This window comes from Myotis nattereri, assembly GCF_964212035.1.
Source record: "Myotis nattereri genome assembly, chromosome: 19".
Taxonomy (NCBI): domain Eukaryota; kingdom Metazoa; phylum Chordata; class Mammalia; order Chiroptera; family Vespertilionidae; genus Myotis; species Myotis nattereri.
In genome coordinates this window covers 3,097,497-3,116,246 of record NC_138095.1, presented here as the reverse complement: position 1 = coordinate 3,116,246, position 18,750 = coordinate 3,097,497, and the positions used below count along the sequence as shown (strand labels likewise).

The 18,750-nt window shown below is 42.5% G+C and overlaps 1 protein-coding gene across 2 annotated transcripts in view; it reads right to left on the bottom strand.

The window, feature by feature from the left end:
• Positions 1 to 18,750, bottom strand: part of JHY (junctional cadherin complex regulator) — a 102,509-nt gene that overhangs the window by 20,450 nt on the left and 63,309 nt on the right. For both annotated transcript variants that reach the window (XM_081113757.1, XM_081113756.1), the window contains exon 4: positions 12,143 to 12,798. In XM_081113757.1, coding sequence (XP_080969883.1) covers positions 12,143 to 12,798 — 656 coding nt within the window. The remainder of the gene's footprint in view (positions 1 to 12,142; positions 12,799 to 18,750) is intronic.

The following is an 18,750-nucleotide window of genomic DNA, read 5'->3' as shown; positions in this document are numbered from 1 at the left end:
GAATATTAAATAACATTCATAAAGTAAGCATGTTTAAAATTATTAAAGATATGAAAGAAGAAATCAAAACCCTGAGAAACAAATGTGGAAAAAAAGAACAGGAAGGTTCTAATCAGAACCACATAAAAATTCTAGACAGAAAAATTACCCTCATTAAAATTTATAACTCAAGAATTATTTCACTGGAAAACTCATCAGAGGAAACTTCTCAGAAAGAAGCACAGAGAGATAACAGCTGAAAAATAAACAGAGTTAAAAAAGACACAGAGACTAGAGTAAGAGAATCTAATATATATGCATTTGATGTTTCCAGAGGAAAAATAAAGCAAATATGGAAGACATAATATTCAAAGGGAAAATTGGTGGTAATTTTTCAGAATTTATGAAAGAGATGAATCCTCAGATTTAGGGATCATAGAAGAATAACAATTAGGATTTATAATTTCATACCTAGATAATTCACAGTGAAACTTCAGAATACTAAAAGCAAAGGAAAGACCTTAAAACCAACAAGAGAAAAATAGACAGATTATAAACAAAATGAATAATTATATTGATAAAATATAATATAAAAACACAAACTAAAAGATAGAAAAATAATGTTTTTAAAGACGTTAATTCTCTATCAGGTTAAACTATAATTTAAGATAAAGGATAAAGTAACTTCAGGTAAGTTTACCAAGTGACACACATACTTCCTGAAAGAACTTCTAGAGAATCCACTTCAGGAAAAAAGAATAAAATAGAAGAAAGAATATGAGGCAAAACCATGAATGCCAGGTGGGTGTGACTCAGTGGTTGAGAATTGACCTATGAACCAGGATGTCATGGTTCCATTCCCGGTCAGGGCACATGCCCGGGTTTCGGACTTGATTCCTAATAGGGGGCGTGCAGGAGACAGCTGTTCCATGATTCTCTCTCATCATTGATGTTTCTCTCCCTCTCCCTCTTCCTTCCTCTCTGAAATCCATAAAAATATATTTTTTAAAACCACATTAATAAGCAATCAGTTAAATCTAAACCATCATTGACTCGAGGGGACCCAAGATGGCAGTGAGTAGGTGGAAGCTACATTTACCTCCTCCCAGGATCAAACTGGAATTACAACTAAAATACAGAGCAATCAACCTGAATAACCAATGAAGACTAGCTGAATAGAAGTCTTTACAACAAAGGATTTGCAGAAGATGCCACATCGAAACTGGTAGGAAGGGCAGAGAAGTGAAAAGGGCTGGCCCCGCTCCTGCAGGCGATGGCTGAGATTCTGGAAGGATGTCTCAGCTGCCAAAGTCTTCCCTCAGGAAAGTGGGGTCTCAACCCAATGCCGGGCTCCCCAGCCAAGAGCATCAGAGCCATGAAGAGGCGCCCACATAACATCCAGTGTGAAAAGCAGTGCGGTTTCTGTCTGCCGGGAGAGACGGCGTCCACTGACCATACAGGCACCTTCTTAGAGTGCCAACACACATAGCTCTTTTGCAGCCGCTCACCCTGGGCTCTGGTGGAGGGAGAGTGGAGCAGACTCAAGTCATGTGAGGAGAGACTGCGGTTTGTGGCTCTTGGGAGGAAGCCGAAGGGAAGTCACCGGGATCCCTGTGCAGAGTTGCTCTCCCACACCACCCGTGCCATCTTTCGTGGGTGGAGCAATCACCTCCACACTGCATCAGCCTGGGGGGAAGCAATAGCCTCTACCTGGTGACTCACCGAGAACCCACCTCGTGCAGCTCAAGTACTGGCAGAGGCTCTCTCAATGACCTGGCCACACAGGCTGCTGCAGGCAGAGGAGGCAGAGGTGGATCTCGGGGATGGCAGGCCTTTTGCTGACCTGTCCCCAAGCGTGATGCTGGTGGAAACAGGCCTTGAGAGGCAGCTTGGTCCTTTGCATGCACCCCCAAGCCCAGCAGAGGCAGCCACTGATTGTGGATCACTTTGTGTCTCCAAACAGATTACCCAGGGCCAGTCACAGGCAGCGTCTGCCATTGGCCTGCATCAGAGTCTCTCCCAAGAGGCCCCAGAACCAACACACCCTGTGTCCAGCATCAGACAACACCAGAGCAGGATCCAATTAGGATCACAAGCAGCACGTCCACAGGGAGATCGCGGCAGGAACAAGACTCTGCTGAGGCAAAATCTGCTCTGTGTGGTCAGCATCTGCACAGCAGCTTGTACACTGTGTTCGGGCAGATCCTCACAGTCAGGCAGCCTGAGGGTCAACTCCATGCCTTAATGGGCGAATAGCAATCAAGACTCAACTGCAGCAGAAGGGCCCACATACACACAAGGGTTATTCATGGAGCACCCAGCACAGGTGATCGAGAAGACTGTGCCACTGCATCCCACAGGACACATACTACATAAGGCCACCCTACCAAATGGGAAGACAAAGAAACTTGTCTCAAATGAAAGAACAGGAGAAATCTCCAGAAAAAAAAGCTAAATGAAAGAAATGAAGGGAAATAATTTATCAGAAATAGTGTTCAAAACAATGGTTATAAGAATGCTCAAGAAACTTACCACAGTATGATAGAGGACATAAAACCATAAAAAAGAACCAGTCAGAAATGAAGAACACACTAGAAAAAATAAACCATAGGCTGGATGAAGCAGAGGATCTAACCAGTGATTTGGAAAATGAAGTGGCAGAAAACCCGCAATCAGAGCAGCAAAAATAATTTTAAAAAGTGAAGATAGATTAAAGGACCTTTGGAAAAACAGAAAGTGTAACATCATCCTCTTCATAGGGGTACAGGAAGAAGAGAGAGAGGAAGGGACTGAGAACCTATTTGTAGAAATAATAACTGAAAACTTCCCAAACTTGTCGAAGGAAAAAGATATACAACCCAGGAAGTGCAAATGGTCTCGCGCAAGATGAACCCAAAGAGGCCCACACCAAGACACATCATAATAAAAATGTTGAAGATTAAGGACAAAGAGAGAATCTTAAAAGCTGCAAGTGAAAGACAGTCACCTACAAGGGCGCTCCCATAAGGCTGTCAGCTGATCTCTCAATGGAAACATTTTGGGCCAGAAGGGATTGGCATAAAATATTCAAAGTCATGAAAAGCAAGAATCTACAACAAAGACTACTTTACCCAGCAAGGCTATCACTTAAAATTGATGAAGAAATGAGCTTCCCAGACAAAAAAAATAGCTAAAGGAGTTTGTTACCACCAAACCAGTATTACAGGAAATGTTAAAAGGCCTTCTTTAATAATGATGATAATAATAATGAGGAGGATGGGGGAGGAGGAGGATGATAATGATGAGGAGGACAAAGAGTATGAGGAGGAAAGGAAAAAGAAACAGGCAAACATTGTTAAAAGGATAAAATAGCAATAAATATATACTTATCAATATTAATTTAAAATGCAAATTGGCCCTAGCCAGTTTGGCTCAGTGGATAGAGTATTGACCTGCAGATCAAAGGGTCCTGAGTTCAATTCCAGTAAAGGGCATGTACTTTGGTTGCAGGCTCCTCCCCAGCCCTGGCCCTGGTCAGGATGTGTGCAGGAGGCAACCAAACGATGTGTTTCTCTCACATTGATATTTCTCTCTGTTTTTTCCTCTCTCTTCCATTCTCTCTAAAAATCAATGGAAAAACATCCTCTGGTTGAGGATTAAAAACATAATAATAAAATGCAAATTGCATAAATGTTCCAATCAAAAGACATAGGATAGCTAAATGAATAAGAAAACAAGAACCATATATATGCTGTCTACAAGAGACCCACCTCAGAATGAAAGATGCCCACAGACTAAAAGTAAAGGGATGGAAAAAGATATTTCATGAAAATTGAAAGGGAAAAAAAGCAGAGGTAGCAATATAAAATAGACGTTAAAACAAAGGCTATATATAGCAAAAGACAAACAAAATCATTACGTTATGATAAAAGAAGCAATTCAATAAGAGGATTTAACCCTTGTAATCATTCATGCATCCAACATGGGAGCACCTAAATATGTAAAGCAAATCTTGGTGGACATAAAGGGAGAGATTGACAGTAATACAGTCACAGTAAGAGATGTGAACACTCCTTTGACACCAATAGGTAGATCTTTCAGACAGAAATCAACAAGAACACGGTGGCCTTAAAAGATACACTAGATCTTATTTTGTTGATCAATTCATTCTGCTCATTAGATTCCACAAATAAGTGAGATCATGTTATATATCTCTTTCTCAGTTTGGTTTATTTCACTTAGCATATTTTCCAGGTCCATCTATGCTGTTCCAAAGGGTAAGAGATCCCTCTGTTTTAAAAGCTGCATAGTATTCCATGTGTAAATGTCCCACAGCTTTTTTATCCATTCATCTACTGGAGGCATGGGACAGACTGACATACCTCGATGTAGGGTTGGGGGCATGAGAAGAGATAAACCAAAGAACTTATATAATTACAGGCATAATGGCTCATGGACATGGACAATAGGGTAGTGAAGACATGGGGGGTGGGTAGGATCTGAGAGGATGGGAGTAAAGGCAGGAAAAAGGGGAGATATCTACATATAATACTATCAACAATAAACAGTTTATTTAAAAAAAGAAACAAAAAGTAGAATGTGGTTACCAGAGAGCTGGAGAGGGAGGGAGAAAGGGGAGTTGTTGGTCAATGGTTGTTTCAGTTTTGCAAGATGAAAGAGAGATCTGTTGCACAATCATATGCATGAAGTCAATAATACTATATTGTGCACTTAAAAATAATTAAGGTGGTCGCCAAAACCGGTTTGGCTCAGTGGATAGAGCGTCGGCCTGCGGACTGAAGGGTCCCAGGTTCGATTCCGGTCAAGGGCATGTACCTGGGTTGCGGGCACATCCCCAGTAGGAGATGTGCAGGAGGCAACTGATCGATGCTTCTCTCTCATCGATGTTTCTAACTCTCTATCTCTCTCCCTTCCTCTCTGTAAAAAATCAATAAAATATATTAAAAAAATAATTAAGGTGGTAAATTTTGTTATGTGTTGTTGTTGTTTTTACCAGAAAAAATAATAATTTGAATCTGGTAAACACACACACACACACACACACACACACACACACACACACACGATCAGATAGATTTAATTGATATCTTCAGAGCATTTTACCACAAAGCAGCAGAACACATATTCTTTTCAAGTACACACGAAACATTTTCTAGGATAGACCATATGCTAAGGTACAAAACAATACAAAGTCTCAATAAACTTAAGAACATTGAAATCATATCAAGTATCTTTTCTGACCATAATGGTATGAAATTAGAAATCAATAACAAGAAGAACACTGAAAAAGACTTATAACATGGAGGCTAAATAACATGTTACTAAACAATGGATTGGTTTAAAACTAGATCAAGGGAGAAATCAAAAGATACCTTGAAAAAAATAAAAATGAGATCGCAACCCAAAACCTATGGGATAGAGTGAAAGCGGTCCTAAGAGGAAAATTCATAGCATTACAGTCCTACCTCAAAAGATAAGAAAAATCTCATATAAACAATCTAAATTTACACTTAAAGGAACTTAAAAAAGAACAACAAACAAAGCCCAAAGTGAGTAGAAGAAAGGAAGTAATAAAGATCAGAGAGAAGTAAGTGAAATAAAGTCTAAAAACATACAAAATATCAATGAAACCTAGAGCTGATTCTTTAAAGAGATAAATGACATTGATAAACATTTAACCATACCCATCAAGAAAAAAATAGAACCCTGGTCAGTGCAGTTCAGTTGGTTGGGTTCAATTCCTGATTGGGCACATACCTAGGTTGTGAGTCCAATCTCTGGTGGTATGGGAGGCAACTGATCAAAATTTCTCTCTCACATCAATTTCTCTCTCTCTCTCTCTCTCTCTCTCTCTCTCTCTCTCTCTCTCTCTCTTTCCTTCCCTCCTTCCTACCCTCTCTCTCTCCATCTCTCCCTCTCCCTTTCTCTTTCTAAAACCAGTGAAAAACATATACTTGGGCAAGGATTAAGAAAAAAATAAAAAGAAAGAGGACCCAGATACATAAAATGAGAAATTAACAACTGATGAGGAGAAATAACAACTGATACCAAAGAAATACAAAGGATTCTAAGAAAATATTATGACCAACTATATGCCAATAAATTGGACAATCTGGACGAAATGGATAAATTCCCAGAAACATACAATCTTTCAAAACAGAAGCAGAAAGAATCAGAGAATCTGAATAGACAGATTACAACTAGTGAAATTGAAGCAGTAATGAAAAAACTCTCAGCAAACCAAAGTCCTGGACCAGATGGCTTCACATCTGAATTTTACCAAACATTCAAAGAACTAACACCTATTCTTCTCAAACTATTCCAAAAAACTCAAAAGGAGAGAAGACTCATAAGCTCAGTTTATGAGGCCAACATTAAATTAATTCCAAAACCAGATAAAAAAAACTACAAAGAAAGGAAAGTATAGGTCAATATCCTTGATGAACATAGATGCTAAAATGCTCAACAAAATATTAGAAAATTGGATCTAGCAATATGTCAAAAAGGTCATATACCATAACCAAATGGGATTTATTCTAGGGATCCAAGGTTGGTATAATATCTGCAAAGCAAAAAATGTGATAAAGAAAATGAAGGATGAAAACCACATGATCATATCAACAAATGCAGGAAAAACATTTGATAAAATTCAGCACTTATCCTATATACTAAAAGTGTAACATGCTAAGTGTCTGACTGTTCATTTGACTGTTTGACCGCTTGCTATGATGTGCACTGACCACCAGGGGCAGACACTTTGACAGGAAGGTTAGCTTGCTGCTGGGGTCCGGCAGATCAGGGCTGGGCAAGACAGCCAGACACGCCCTAGAGCCCTCCCGTAGTCCCTCCCTGGCCCCGATCGTGCACCGGTGGGGTCCCTCGGCCTGGCCTGCGCCCTCTCACAATCTGGGACCCCTTGGGGGATGTCCACAGGCCAGGCCAAGGGACCCCACCAGGGCACGCATCTGTGCACCAAGCCTCTAGTCTTGATATATAAAAGCCTAATATGCAAATTGTATCCTTGCAAGTTTGATTGCTTGCTATGACATGTGCTGACTACCGGGGGGCGGTGCCGAATGAAGGAAGGCCCCGGCCAAAGGCCCCGCTCGGCCCTGAGCGCTGGCCAGGCCTAGGGACCCTACCCGTGCACGAATTTCATGCACCAGGCTTCTACTGTATAATAAAGTCTCTCAGGAAAGTGGGAATAGAGGGAACATACCTCAATGTAATAAAGGCCATATATGGCAAACCCATAGCCAACGTCAGTTACAATGAACAAAAACTATAAGAGTTTCCCTTAAAATCAGGAACAAGACAGGGTTGTTTGCTTTTACCACTCCTATTCAACATAGTACTGAAAGTCCCAGCCACAGCAATCAGAGGAGAAGAAAAAATGAAAGGCATCCAAATTGAAAAGGAAGAAGTAAAACTCATTATTCATAGATGATATGATATTGTACATAGAAAACTTTAGAGACTCCACCAAAAAGCTACTAGATCTAATAAATGAATTTGGCAAAGCAGCAAAATATAAAATTATATTTAGAAATTGGTAGCATTTCTATACACCAATAATAAACTATCAAAAAGAGAAACTAAGAAAACAACTTCATTTATGGTTGCATAAAAATACCAATGTAAAAGACCTTTACTCAGAAAATTACAAGATTCTGTAGAAAGAAATTGAAGAAGATATAAATAATGGAAAGCATATATCATGTTCATTGATAGGAAGAAGTAACATCATTAAAATGTCCATACTACTGAAAGCAATCTATAGATACAATGAAATTTCTGTCATGATACCAATGGCATATTTCATAGAACTAGAATATCCAAAATTTATGTGGAGCCACAAAAGACCCTGAATACTCACAACAATCTTGGGAAAGAAGAACAAAATTGGAGGAATCATGCTACCTGATATCAAGCTATACTAAAAGGCCATAGTAATCAAAGCAGCATGGAACTGGCATACAAACAGACATAGAGGTCAGAGGAACAGAATAGAGCCCAGAAATAATCCCATGCCTTTACGGTGGTCAATTAATATTTGACAAAGGAGGCACAAACACACACTGGGGTAAAGACTGGTATGTGGAAAAAAAAGAAAAAAAGAAAGTAGGGCACCAACCTACACAATACACAGGAATAAAAATGGATTAAATTTAACGTTAGACTCAAAACTATAAAAGTCCTAGAAATAAAATCTTGGACATTTCTCATAGCAATATTTTTTCTGATTTATCACCTTGGGCAAGAGAAACAAAAGAAAAAATAAACAAGTGGAACTACATTAAACTACACAGTTTTTGCACAGCAAAGGAAAGTATCAATGAAATGGCAACCTGCTGAATGGGAGAACATATATGCCAATGACACATGATAAGGGCTTAATATTAAAAATTTAGAAAGAACTTATAAAACAACACACACAAACAAAACAAACAAACAAACAAATAAAAAAACCCAAACAATCCAATTAAGAAATAGGCAAAGGTTCTGAATAGACACTTCTCCAAAGTGGACATACAGATAGCCAATAGACATATGAAAGGATGCTCAATGTCACTAATATTCAGAGAAATACAAAATGAAACCACAATGAGATATCACTTGACACCTGTCAGAATGGCTACCATCAATAAATCAACAAACAAGTGTTGGTGAGGATGTGGAGAAAAGGGAACCCTTCTGCACTGTTGGAGGGTATACAGACTGGTGCAGCCACTGTGGAAAGCAGTATGAAGTGACTGCAAAAAGTTTAAAATGGAACTGCTTTCTGACCCAGAGATTTGACTTCCAAACACATATCTGAAGAAATCCGAAAATCCAACAAGAAATAATGTATGTACCCTTATGTTCATTGCAGTGTTATTTACAATAGCCAAGATTTGGAAGCAGTCCATTGGCAGATGAGTGGATAAAAAGCCATGGTACATCTACACAATGGAATACTATTCAGCCATAAAAAGAGAACAATACCCTTTGCAACATCATGGGTCGACCTGCACAGTATTATGCTAAATGAAATAAGCCAGTCAGAGAAAGACAAATACCATATGATTTCACTTACATGTGGAATCTAATGAACAAAATAAACTAACAAACAAAACAGAAACAGACTCATAGATACAGATAACAGACTGACAACTGTCAGAGAGGAGGTGGTTTGGGGGGCTGCGTGAAAAAGGTGAAGGGATTAAGCAAAAACAACACAAAAGTGGTAGACACAAACAACAGCATTGTAATGAGCAGAGCAAAAGTGGGGGAGAGGTAGGAAGGTAAAGTGGGGATAAATGACGTGAGATGGTGAACACAAAATATAATATAAAGATGATGTATATAGAATTGTACACCTGAAACCTCTATAATTTTATTAACTAACTAGAGGCCCAGTGCATGAATTTGTGCATGGGTGGGGTTCCTCTGCTTGGCCGGTGATTGGAGCCGATCAGGGCCATCTCACCCAGTCCTGATCGGGGCTGATCGGGGCCAGTGGCAGGGGAAGGGTCTGCGGGAGGGACTGCGGGAAGGCTCCAGGGCTTGTCTGGCACCATATTGCCCGATCCACTGGACCCCAGCAGGAAGCTAACCTACCGGTCGGAGCATCTGCCCTTGGTGATCAGTGCACGTCATAGCCACTGGTCGGTCGACCACTCAGTCGGACACTTAGCATATTAGGCATATATATATATAAATATATATATATATATATATACTATAGGCCCGGTGCACAAAAATTTGTGCACTCGGGGGGGGGGGGGAGGGAGGGGGAGGTCCCTCAGCCCGGCCTGTGCCCTCTCGCAGTCTGGGACCCCTCGGGAGATAATGATCTGCTGGCTTAGACCTGCTCCCGGGTGGCAGAGGGCAGGCCTAATCCCTAGGTGCAGCCCCTGGTCGGGCTCAGAGCAGGGCCGATTGGGGAGTTGGGGCACTGGCCCCTGTCATGCACAGAGCAGGGCGGATTGGGAGGTTGTGATGCCACCCTCAGTCACGCTCAGGGTAGGGCCGGTTGGGGGGTTGGGGCACCACCCCCTGTCACACTCAAGGCAGGGTCGATGGGGAGGTTGCAGTGCCACCCCCTGTCACGCACAGAGCAGGGCCGATCAGGGGGTTGGGGAGCTCCCCCCTGTCACGCACAGAGCAGGGTCAATCAGGGGGTTGGGGAGCTCCCCCCTGTCATGCACAGAGCAGGGTTGATCAGGGTGTTGAGGAGCTCCCCCCGTCACTCACAGAGTAGGGCCGATAGGGGAGTTGGGGCACCGCCCCCTGTCACACACAGAGCAGGGCAGATCAGGGGGTTGGGGTGCTGCCACTCTCACACTCAGGGCAGGGCCAATGGGGAGGTTATGGCTCTACCCCGTTACGCACAGAACAGGGCCCATGGGGTGGGGGAGGGGGGGTTGGGGCGCTATACCCTGTCACACACAGAGCCGCAGGGCGATCAGGGGGTTGGGGAGCTCCCCCCTATCAGGCACAGAGCAGGGTTGATCAGGGGGTTGGGGCGCCTTCACCTGTCACGAACAGAGCAGGGCCGATAGGGAGGTTGTGGCCCTGCCTACTGTCACACACAGAGCTGCAGGGCGATCAGGGGGTTTGGGCGCTGCCCCGTCACACTGATCCTGGTGCCGGGAGGCCTCGCGGCTCCGCTGATCCTGGTGCTGGGAGGCATATTACCCTTTTACTATATAGGATAGAGGCCTGGTGCACGGGTGGGGGCCGGCTGGTTTGCCCTGAAGGGTGTCCTGGATCAGGGTGGGGGTCCCCACTGGGGTGCCTGGCCAGTCTGGGTGAGGGGCTGAGGTCTGTTTTCAGGCTGGCGGGTGACGGAAGCTCCCAACTGCTCCTTTTTTTCTTTTTTATTCTGGGCCAGCTTTAGCTCTAAGGCTCCAGCTATTAGGCATCCACTGCTGAAAGCAGGTATCTGGTTTGTTTCAGTTCTATAATCGAAACTCTGTATCAATTCCAGCTCTGAGATCCTGGCTCGCTGAAAGCTGGTTTCTGGGGTTTTGTTTAGCTTCTATATTTGTTACAATGTTTTTTTAAACTGCAGGCTCAGAGGCCGGCAAGGCAGGAGGGGAAGGTTGGTTTCCTACGTCACTGAAGCAAGCAAGCCTCATGTTAGTTTCAAGCTGCCTGGCTGCCGGCTGCCATCTTGGCAGGCAGTTAATTTGCATATCTCGCTGATTAGCCAATGGGAAGGGTAGCGTTCGTACGCTATTTACCATGTTTCTCTTTTATTAGATAGGATATATATATCAGCCCAATAAATTCTATAAAAATAAAGAATAAAAACATCACTGACTCTATATAACAATAAAAGTAATGATTAGTTTTGGAGATATAAGATTTTGAATAATATAACAAAAATATAATATGTGTGGCAGAAATAGTGATCTGGTAATAATGATCCATTGATATTGAATATATTCTAGAGGAGGATGGAAATCTCAATTTTACATAAGAGTAGTTAAGTATGTAAGGTAAAAAAAAGAATAGAAAGAGAATATATATTTCCAATAGAAAGATAAATATATATTTCCCTTTTTCTAGGGAAAAAGTAACAAAGAATATTCTATCAGTTCAATAGAAGATATAAAAAAAAGATGCAAAGAAGAAGGACCAGTTAAGATGGTAGAAATCAATTCAAATATATGAGTATCACAATCAATGTAAGTAGCGAAAGTTGAAGTCTGCCTGCAAACAATAGAACAAAGTGAAATAAAAAGTACATATGACTTAAATAGTTTTACAAAAAATTCTGTGAAATCTTCAAGTAATAGAAGTACCCCAGAGAGTGTAAAATAGGGGAGTATTCCCCAACTCATTTTATGAGACTGGTATCATCTTCATAGTTCATCGGAGATGGGGCCAGTGGCAGATGGGAAAATTCTAAGACTGAGTCTTTTGTCTTTCTCTCCTTCTCCCCTCCCTCCAACCTCTGGTTTAACTAGAGTGGAAACAGTAGAGACAGGGAAAAAGAAAAGAAATACATAAAAAGTGGACTATTTTAGGCAGAGATTGGAGCCAAGGATGTTGTTAGGTAAATTTTTCCTTTCCTCTGACCATGCCCTGACCCTCCCCTCCCCCCCATCACTTCCCATTCTTCCTCTCCTGTCTTTCTCCCCTAGAAAACCGCTTGAGAAAAGAGCATTCTTACCATAATATTTCCAAGTTCTTATATTTGGTCTCTGTGTAAGTTTGTTTGGGTTGTTTCTTATTTTCAGTTGCTCTGTTAACATTTGAGTTAGAAGCAGACGGAGAGCCTTTGTAACTCAGGGGCACTTGTCTCTTAGTGAGTCCATTAGGGTAATTCAAGTCCATATTGGAAAGAGTGTTCATGTGTAGCTGCTGGTATGAGAATCTGTCCTCTTCTTGGTCTTTGCGTCCTCTTTTTTTATTAAAATTCATCACTGAGTGATATCCAGGAGCATTTTTGTATAATAACGCCTTGTCAAAAGGCTGCTGTGGTGGAGCAAATCTATTGGAGGTTCCGTGGGGCCCCTGGCCCCGAGGTGCCCCTGAGTGTTGTAAGTCGTTGCTGGGGGCATGCGTGACCGCAGCTGTCTCATGCCTTATGGGAGCATCAACAGGCTTGTTCTGAGTTGGTTGCCGTCTGGGAGTGTTTTTCGGGTTTCCCTGACTGAACACCAGCTCTTCCAGCACCAAAGACTTCAGGCCAGGCTTGTGCTTCTGCTGTTTTCCAGCCTTGTGCCCGGCTGCTCTTCTGGAAGGCTGCTGGCCACTGGCGGCTTCCGGAGATCGCCCTCTGGGTTCCTGACTCGATGCTGCACTTTCATACTGAGACCAGTGATCCTGGTAATTCCAAAAAGATACTTTGGTTAATGTAAAACTAAAAGGTGGGCACTCTTCACACGTTTTAAATTAGTGGTTTTCGTCGGGGAGCTGAGACTTGCAGGAAGGTGACCGTGGAGTTGAAAGGAGATAGAGACTACAGAGGCTCTTTCCTATCTCAGGCCCCGAGAGGAGACTCAGCTCGGTGACTCCTCCTGGCGATTTTAGGTTATACATTTTCTAGGAAGAAATACAGAGTTTAGAATGGACTTTCTATCAAGGACAAGTCTTTGACTTAAAATCTTATAAAACGAAGTGTTGCTAAGTTGGGGTGGGGAGAGAAGCTTTCCCTCTAAAGAGCTGCATACAAAGAAAATGCAAATGTACATCAAAATATTCACGTTCATCTATCTATCTATCTATCTATCTATCTATCTATCTATCTATCTATTAATCTTCACCCGGGGATATTTTCCCATTGATTTTTAGAGAGAGTGGATGGGAGGGGGAGAGACACAGAGAGAGAAACATCGATGTGAGAGAATGGTTGCCTCCCACACGAGTCCTGACCAGGGCTGGGGATTGAGCCTGCCACCAAGGTATGTGCCCTCGATTGGAATCGAACTCGGGACCCATTCAGTCCGCAGGCTGATGCTCCAAACCGGCTAGGGCAAGTTTACTTGAACTAATAGGAATATTTCAAAAATATTAACCAGAAAGAACATTAATGATTTGCTTTACCAACCAAACACAAGTTTAGTATGAAATACAATCACTTACCAGATCTTTTTACTCATATAGTTCAGCAGCTAGACATGACCTCTTCACCAGAGGAAACAAATTGGATTTATAAGAGTCTGCACTCCGATAGGACGTCTGTGAAACCACAAGGGTTGTTTTGGTTCTGTTCCTTAATGTAGCCTGTACTTAGGCAATCAAACATCTGGGGGAAATAATTCAACTTCACAAAAGTCTTCATGCTTTTCAGTCTTGTAACAACAAAATGTACTCCTGATATAATAGATACACCATGTAACTATATTGTACTAAGTCATTTAGAAATATGTTTCAAGGAATAAAGCACTCATTACATTGTGAAAACTCGCTGAGCTAAGAGGCCGTTGGAATGATTAACTGCTCACTGAAAACAGCCAGATGACCACATGCATCAGCATGTTACATAACTGCAGCTCATGCCTCCTTTCTGAGCACACGTGTATGGGAGGTCTGTGGTCTGAGTCCACAAAACATTAATCAAAACATGCAAGTTACCAGGACCATTTGAGAAAAATAGCTTAAAGTGAGTAAATCATGATTTTGCTTAAACTATTTAGCTTGCTATGAAGAATGATCAAAGTCTTGCAATGAATTCAACTTTTATTTCACTTTCCTGATATAATCACTAAGACTCATCCTGTTCTTGTATAATATTAGGTGGCATTCTATTTTGAATGAAATCTAATTACAATGATAAGGGTGAGACTATTTAAAACATAACAGAGAATTTTACTTCTTACATCAGATTTTCAAAATAAGAATGGCTTATAATTTGAAATTTAGAGTATGTTCTCTTTGGAATTGGAGATTTCTGGAGGATTGGCCAAATTCTGATTAGCTCCTCTAAACTTTATTTATTTTTTTTCCTGTGGTGTTCCAAAAAAGAAAACTTCCTTTTCTGTATTCCAATTAAGACAGGCTGTGGCCCTGGCCAGGTGGCTCAGTTGGTTAGAGGGTTGTCCTGGTACATACAGAGAAAGGTTGCAGGTTCGATCCCCAATCAGGGCACACACAAGAATCAACCAATGAATGCATCAATAAGTGGAATAACAAATTGATCTCTCTCCCTCTCTCTCTCAAATCAATGATTTAAAAAAGGAAAGACAACTTCTTCCTCCCAGGCAGTGCCTTGAGCTGCATGGGAATGTGGGCGAGCAGGCTCTGCAGGTGCCCGAGAGCACCCTTCCTCGCAGCGGATCCAGAAGAAACCTGCTATCCACAGTCTCACAGGGGTGTTCATGAAGCACGGGGCTCTTTCCATGGCTGTCATCACTGTCTGTGACAGGCAGAAGGGCCCTTTGCTGGGATCTGTAAACAGGGATCGGTGCTGATAAGGTCAGTCTGTTCCATACCTGTTCAGTCTTTCAATTGCTAGAAAAATAAGTGACCAGTAACTTTATTTTTGCTGCCATCCAACTGTACTTGCTTTAGTTCTCTTTCCTCATTTTCAGCAAAAAAGGGGAAAAAAAAAACACCTATTAGGAAGTTTTTCCTGGGTACAGACCTGAAATCTTGGGTTTAGTCGTGTTACACCATTGCTGACAGTTCAGGTTACTACAGTGTTCTTCTCAGGGTGCATTGTCAACAAGGCCAAGGACTCATCATGTCATGAAACTTCCTCTCAAGTGCTACATTCGCTATTCACACAAATGTAAGTGCCCGAGGTGGCATTTCAGTCCCCAGCAAGGAAGACACTTATGGGCTTGATGTGATGTCTCTTACTTTCCCAGTAGCCTACTTGAGATCTGTGGTTTACCCAGGATTTATTACCCTACAATGGAGACATCAGGTGTCACACTTTAGGTGGTAAGACCTGAGTTCCCTGAAGTTAACATACAAAGCCATTCTCGGGGCGATTTAATCTCCATCAGCACTGAAACCCTCTATTTCATCGGCTCTCACTGGGGTTCTTTTGTTGCCCACAGGCACAGTCAGCCCATGCTGCATGCACTCGAGCAACTGCTTAATGGCCGGAGGTTTCCCTGGCGCACACAGAGCTGGGTCCTTCGGCGGCACCATCAGCGCCCGGGCATCCTGGTGCCTAATGCGAGGATGATAATTTCTCAGTCAGACCCGGCCTTAGTTAATGTCTGTTCCCACTGGGCCATCTGAGAGAAGTTTTCCCCAACCCTGAGAAAGGCAGACCAGAAGTTTCCTCTTTCATGGCTTTGCTGTTTACATGGCGTAAGCAGAGGGGAGAATATATGCTCTGATCTCAACTGAGAAGTTCATCATTCAGAACTGCCTGCAATCTAGCTGAATGGAAGTCCTACAACTAAGGGTATAAAAAAGAAGCTACATGGAGGCTGGTAAAGGGGCAGAAACATGGAACAGGCTGGTCCCACAACCCAGATAGTGATTAAAAACCAGGAGGGATGTCTTGGATGTGGAGGTCTCCACTGAGGAGTGAGGGGTCTCACCCCACACCAGATCCCTCAGGCCAGGCTCCAGTTCCAGGAAGGGAAGTCCCCATAACTTCTGGCTGTAAAATCAGTGGAGCCCAGCCAGTATGGCTCAGTGGTTGAGCACCGACCTATGAAACAGGAGGTCATGGTTCAATTCCCAGTCCGGGCACATGCCCGGGTTGTGAGCTCAATCCCCATTGTTTGGCGTGCAGGAGGCAGCCGATCAATGATTCTGTCTCATCGCTGATATTTCTATCTCTGTCTCCCTCTACCTTCCTCTCTGAAATCACCAAAAAAATATATTTTTTAAAAATAGCTTAAAATTAATGTACTATAAAACAGTTTCAAGGTGGCAGAACTTTGGTCTCTTTAAAAAACAAACAAGCAGTAGAGATCTTGGCTGAGTGAGACGGAGGCTGCTGGAGTTCCTCTTAAAGGGCCTGCACACGGACTTAGTCTGCCTCACTCACTCTGAGCTCTGTGCTGGGGAGGCAGCTTGAAAGGCACCACAGACACGTGGGGAGGAACGGAACTGTCCAAGGACACCGGGAGGGCAGAGTTCTCCCAGACAGAAGTGCTGGCAGAGGCCACTGTTTCTCCGCTGAGCCCTCCCCCGGCAGAGCCGGCAGGCAGGTGCCATATCTGATCTCCATCAATGTCTCACACTGTTCACCTTGCCCTGGTGATTCCCTGAGACCCGCCCATCCCACTTGCAGGCCCACCCAAAGCGCTTCCAGTGGCTTTTTCATACAAACAGCCCATCTCAGCTCATGTGCGGACTTTCCTAAACTCCCTCCAAGGTTCACACACCCCAAACAAGCAGGACCTGGCTTCTTGGTGGCCCCATACATCTTGCTAAGTGGCCCCAGGTTCAGCATTAATAGCAGCCAGCCTTTGCTCACAGCTTGGCTTGGCCTCTCCTGGGCACCCCATGCCCAGCACAAGTAGCAGCCATCTGCACATCACTTTGTAGCTCATGCTGGGTGGCTTACCTTGGCCTGCACCTCCCAGGAGACCCTGAGCCAATGTACTTGGTGGACAGCTCCAGGCCATGCCAAAGCACTATACAACCACCTCCCAAGCAACACATTTAAGGGGTGGAGTCACCAGACACCAGAGCTCAGCTGAAGCAAGTCCTCCTATGTGGGGTGAGGCCTGCACAGCTGATCCTTAATTGTGGTCTCATCAGACCTCAAAACCAATAGGCCTGGGGGTAAACACCTCCTAATAATGTGCCAACAGCAATTAACACTCAACTACAACAGGACGGTGCACACAGCTCACAGAGGGGTCATACCTGAAGCGCCCAGTTTGAGTGACTGGGAAGGCAATGCCACTGGACTCCACACGACACCTACTACATTAGGCCACTCTACCAAGACCAGGAGATATAGCAGCTCTACCTAATACAAAGAATCAAACACAGGAGGCAGCCAGAATGAGGAGACAAAGAAACCTGTCCCAAATGAAAGAACAGAACAAAACTTCAGAAAAAGAACGAAACAAAATGGAGACAATCTACCAGATGCAGAGTTCAAAACACTGGTTATAAGGATGCTCAGTGAACTTATAGTAAGAGTAAATGAACTTAGTGAGAACTTCAACAAAGAGACAGAAAACATGGAAATGGACACAGAAAATATAAAAAGGAATTAGATAAAAAGAGTACAATAACTGAAATGAAGATTATATTACAGGGAACCAACAGTAGAGTCGATGAAGCAGAAGATGAAATCAGTGATCGGAAGATAAGGAAGCAGAAAACACCTAATCAGAACAGCATAAAGGAAAAAGGAAAAAAGAATCCCAAAGAAAAAAGGATAGTTTTAGGAGCCTCAAGGACAACTTTGAGCATTGTGGAAGTGCTGGAAAGAGAAGAGAAGAGAAGAGAAGAGAAGAGGAGAGGAGAGGAGAGGAGAGGAGAGGAGAGGAGAGAAGAGAAGAGAGAGAGAGAGAGAGAGAGAGAGAGAGAGAGAGAGAGAGATTGAAAACCTATTTGAAAAAATAATGATGGAAAACTCTCATCTGGTGAAGGAAAAGATACTCATGCCCAGGAAGGGCAGAGAGTCCCAAACAAGATGAACCTAAAAAGGTCAAGACTCATCATAATTAAAATGCCAAGGGTTAAAGACAAAGAGAGAATCTTAAAAGCAGCAAGAAAACAGCAGTTTGTTACCATAAAGACTCAGCTGATTTCTCAACAGAAACTCTGCAGACCAGAAGAGATTAGCAAGAAATATTCAAAGTAATGGAAAGCAAGGATCTACTGTACAACCAAGATTACTCCACCCTGCAAATCTATCATTTAGAATCAAAGGCCAGATAAAGAGCTTCCCATACAAGAAAAAGCTAAAGAAGTTCATTACCACCAAGACAGTATTAAAAGAAATGTTAAATGGTTTTCTTTAAGAAGAAGAAGAAAAAAAAAAGATAAAAATATGAATAATAAAATGGCAATAAATACATATCTATCAACATTTACTTTAAATGCAAATGGATTAAATGCCCCAATCAAAAGACATACAGGAATTGAATGGATAACAAAACAAGACCCATACGTATGTTGTCTGTAAGAGATCCACTTCAGATTGAAAGACACACCTAGAATGAAAATCAAGGGATAAAAGAAGATATTTCATGGAAATGGGAATGAAAAATAAAAAATAAAGCTGGGGTAACAATACTTATATAAGACAAAGTAGACTTTAAAGCAGAGGTTATAACAAGAGATAAAGAAAGATCCAGCAAACCCACTTCTGGGTATGTATCTGAAAAACAAAACAAAACAACC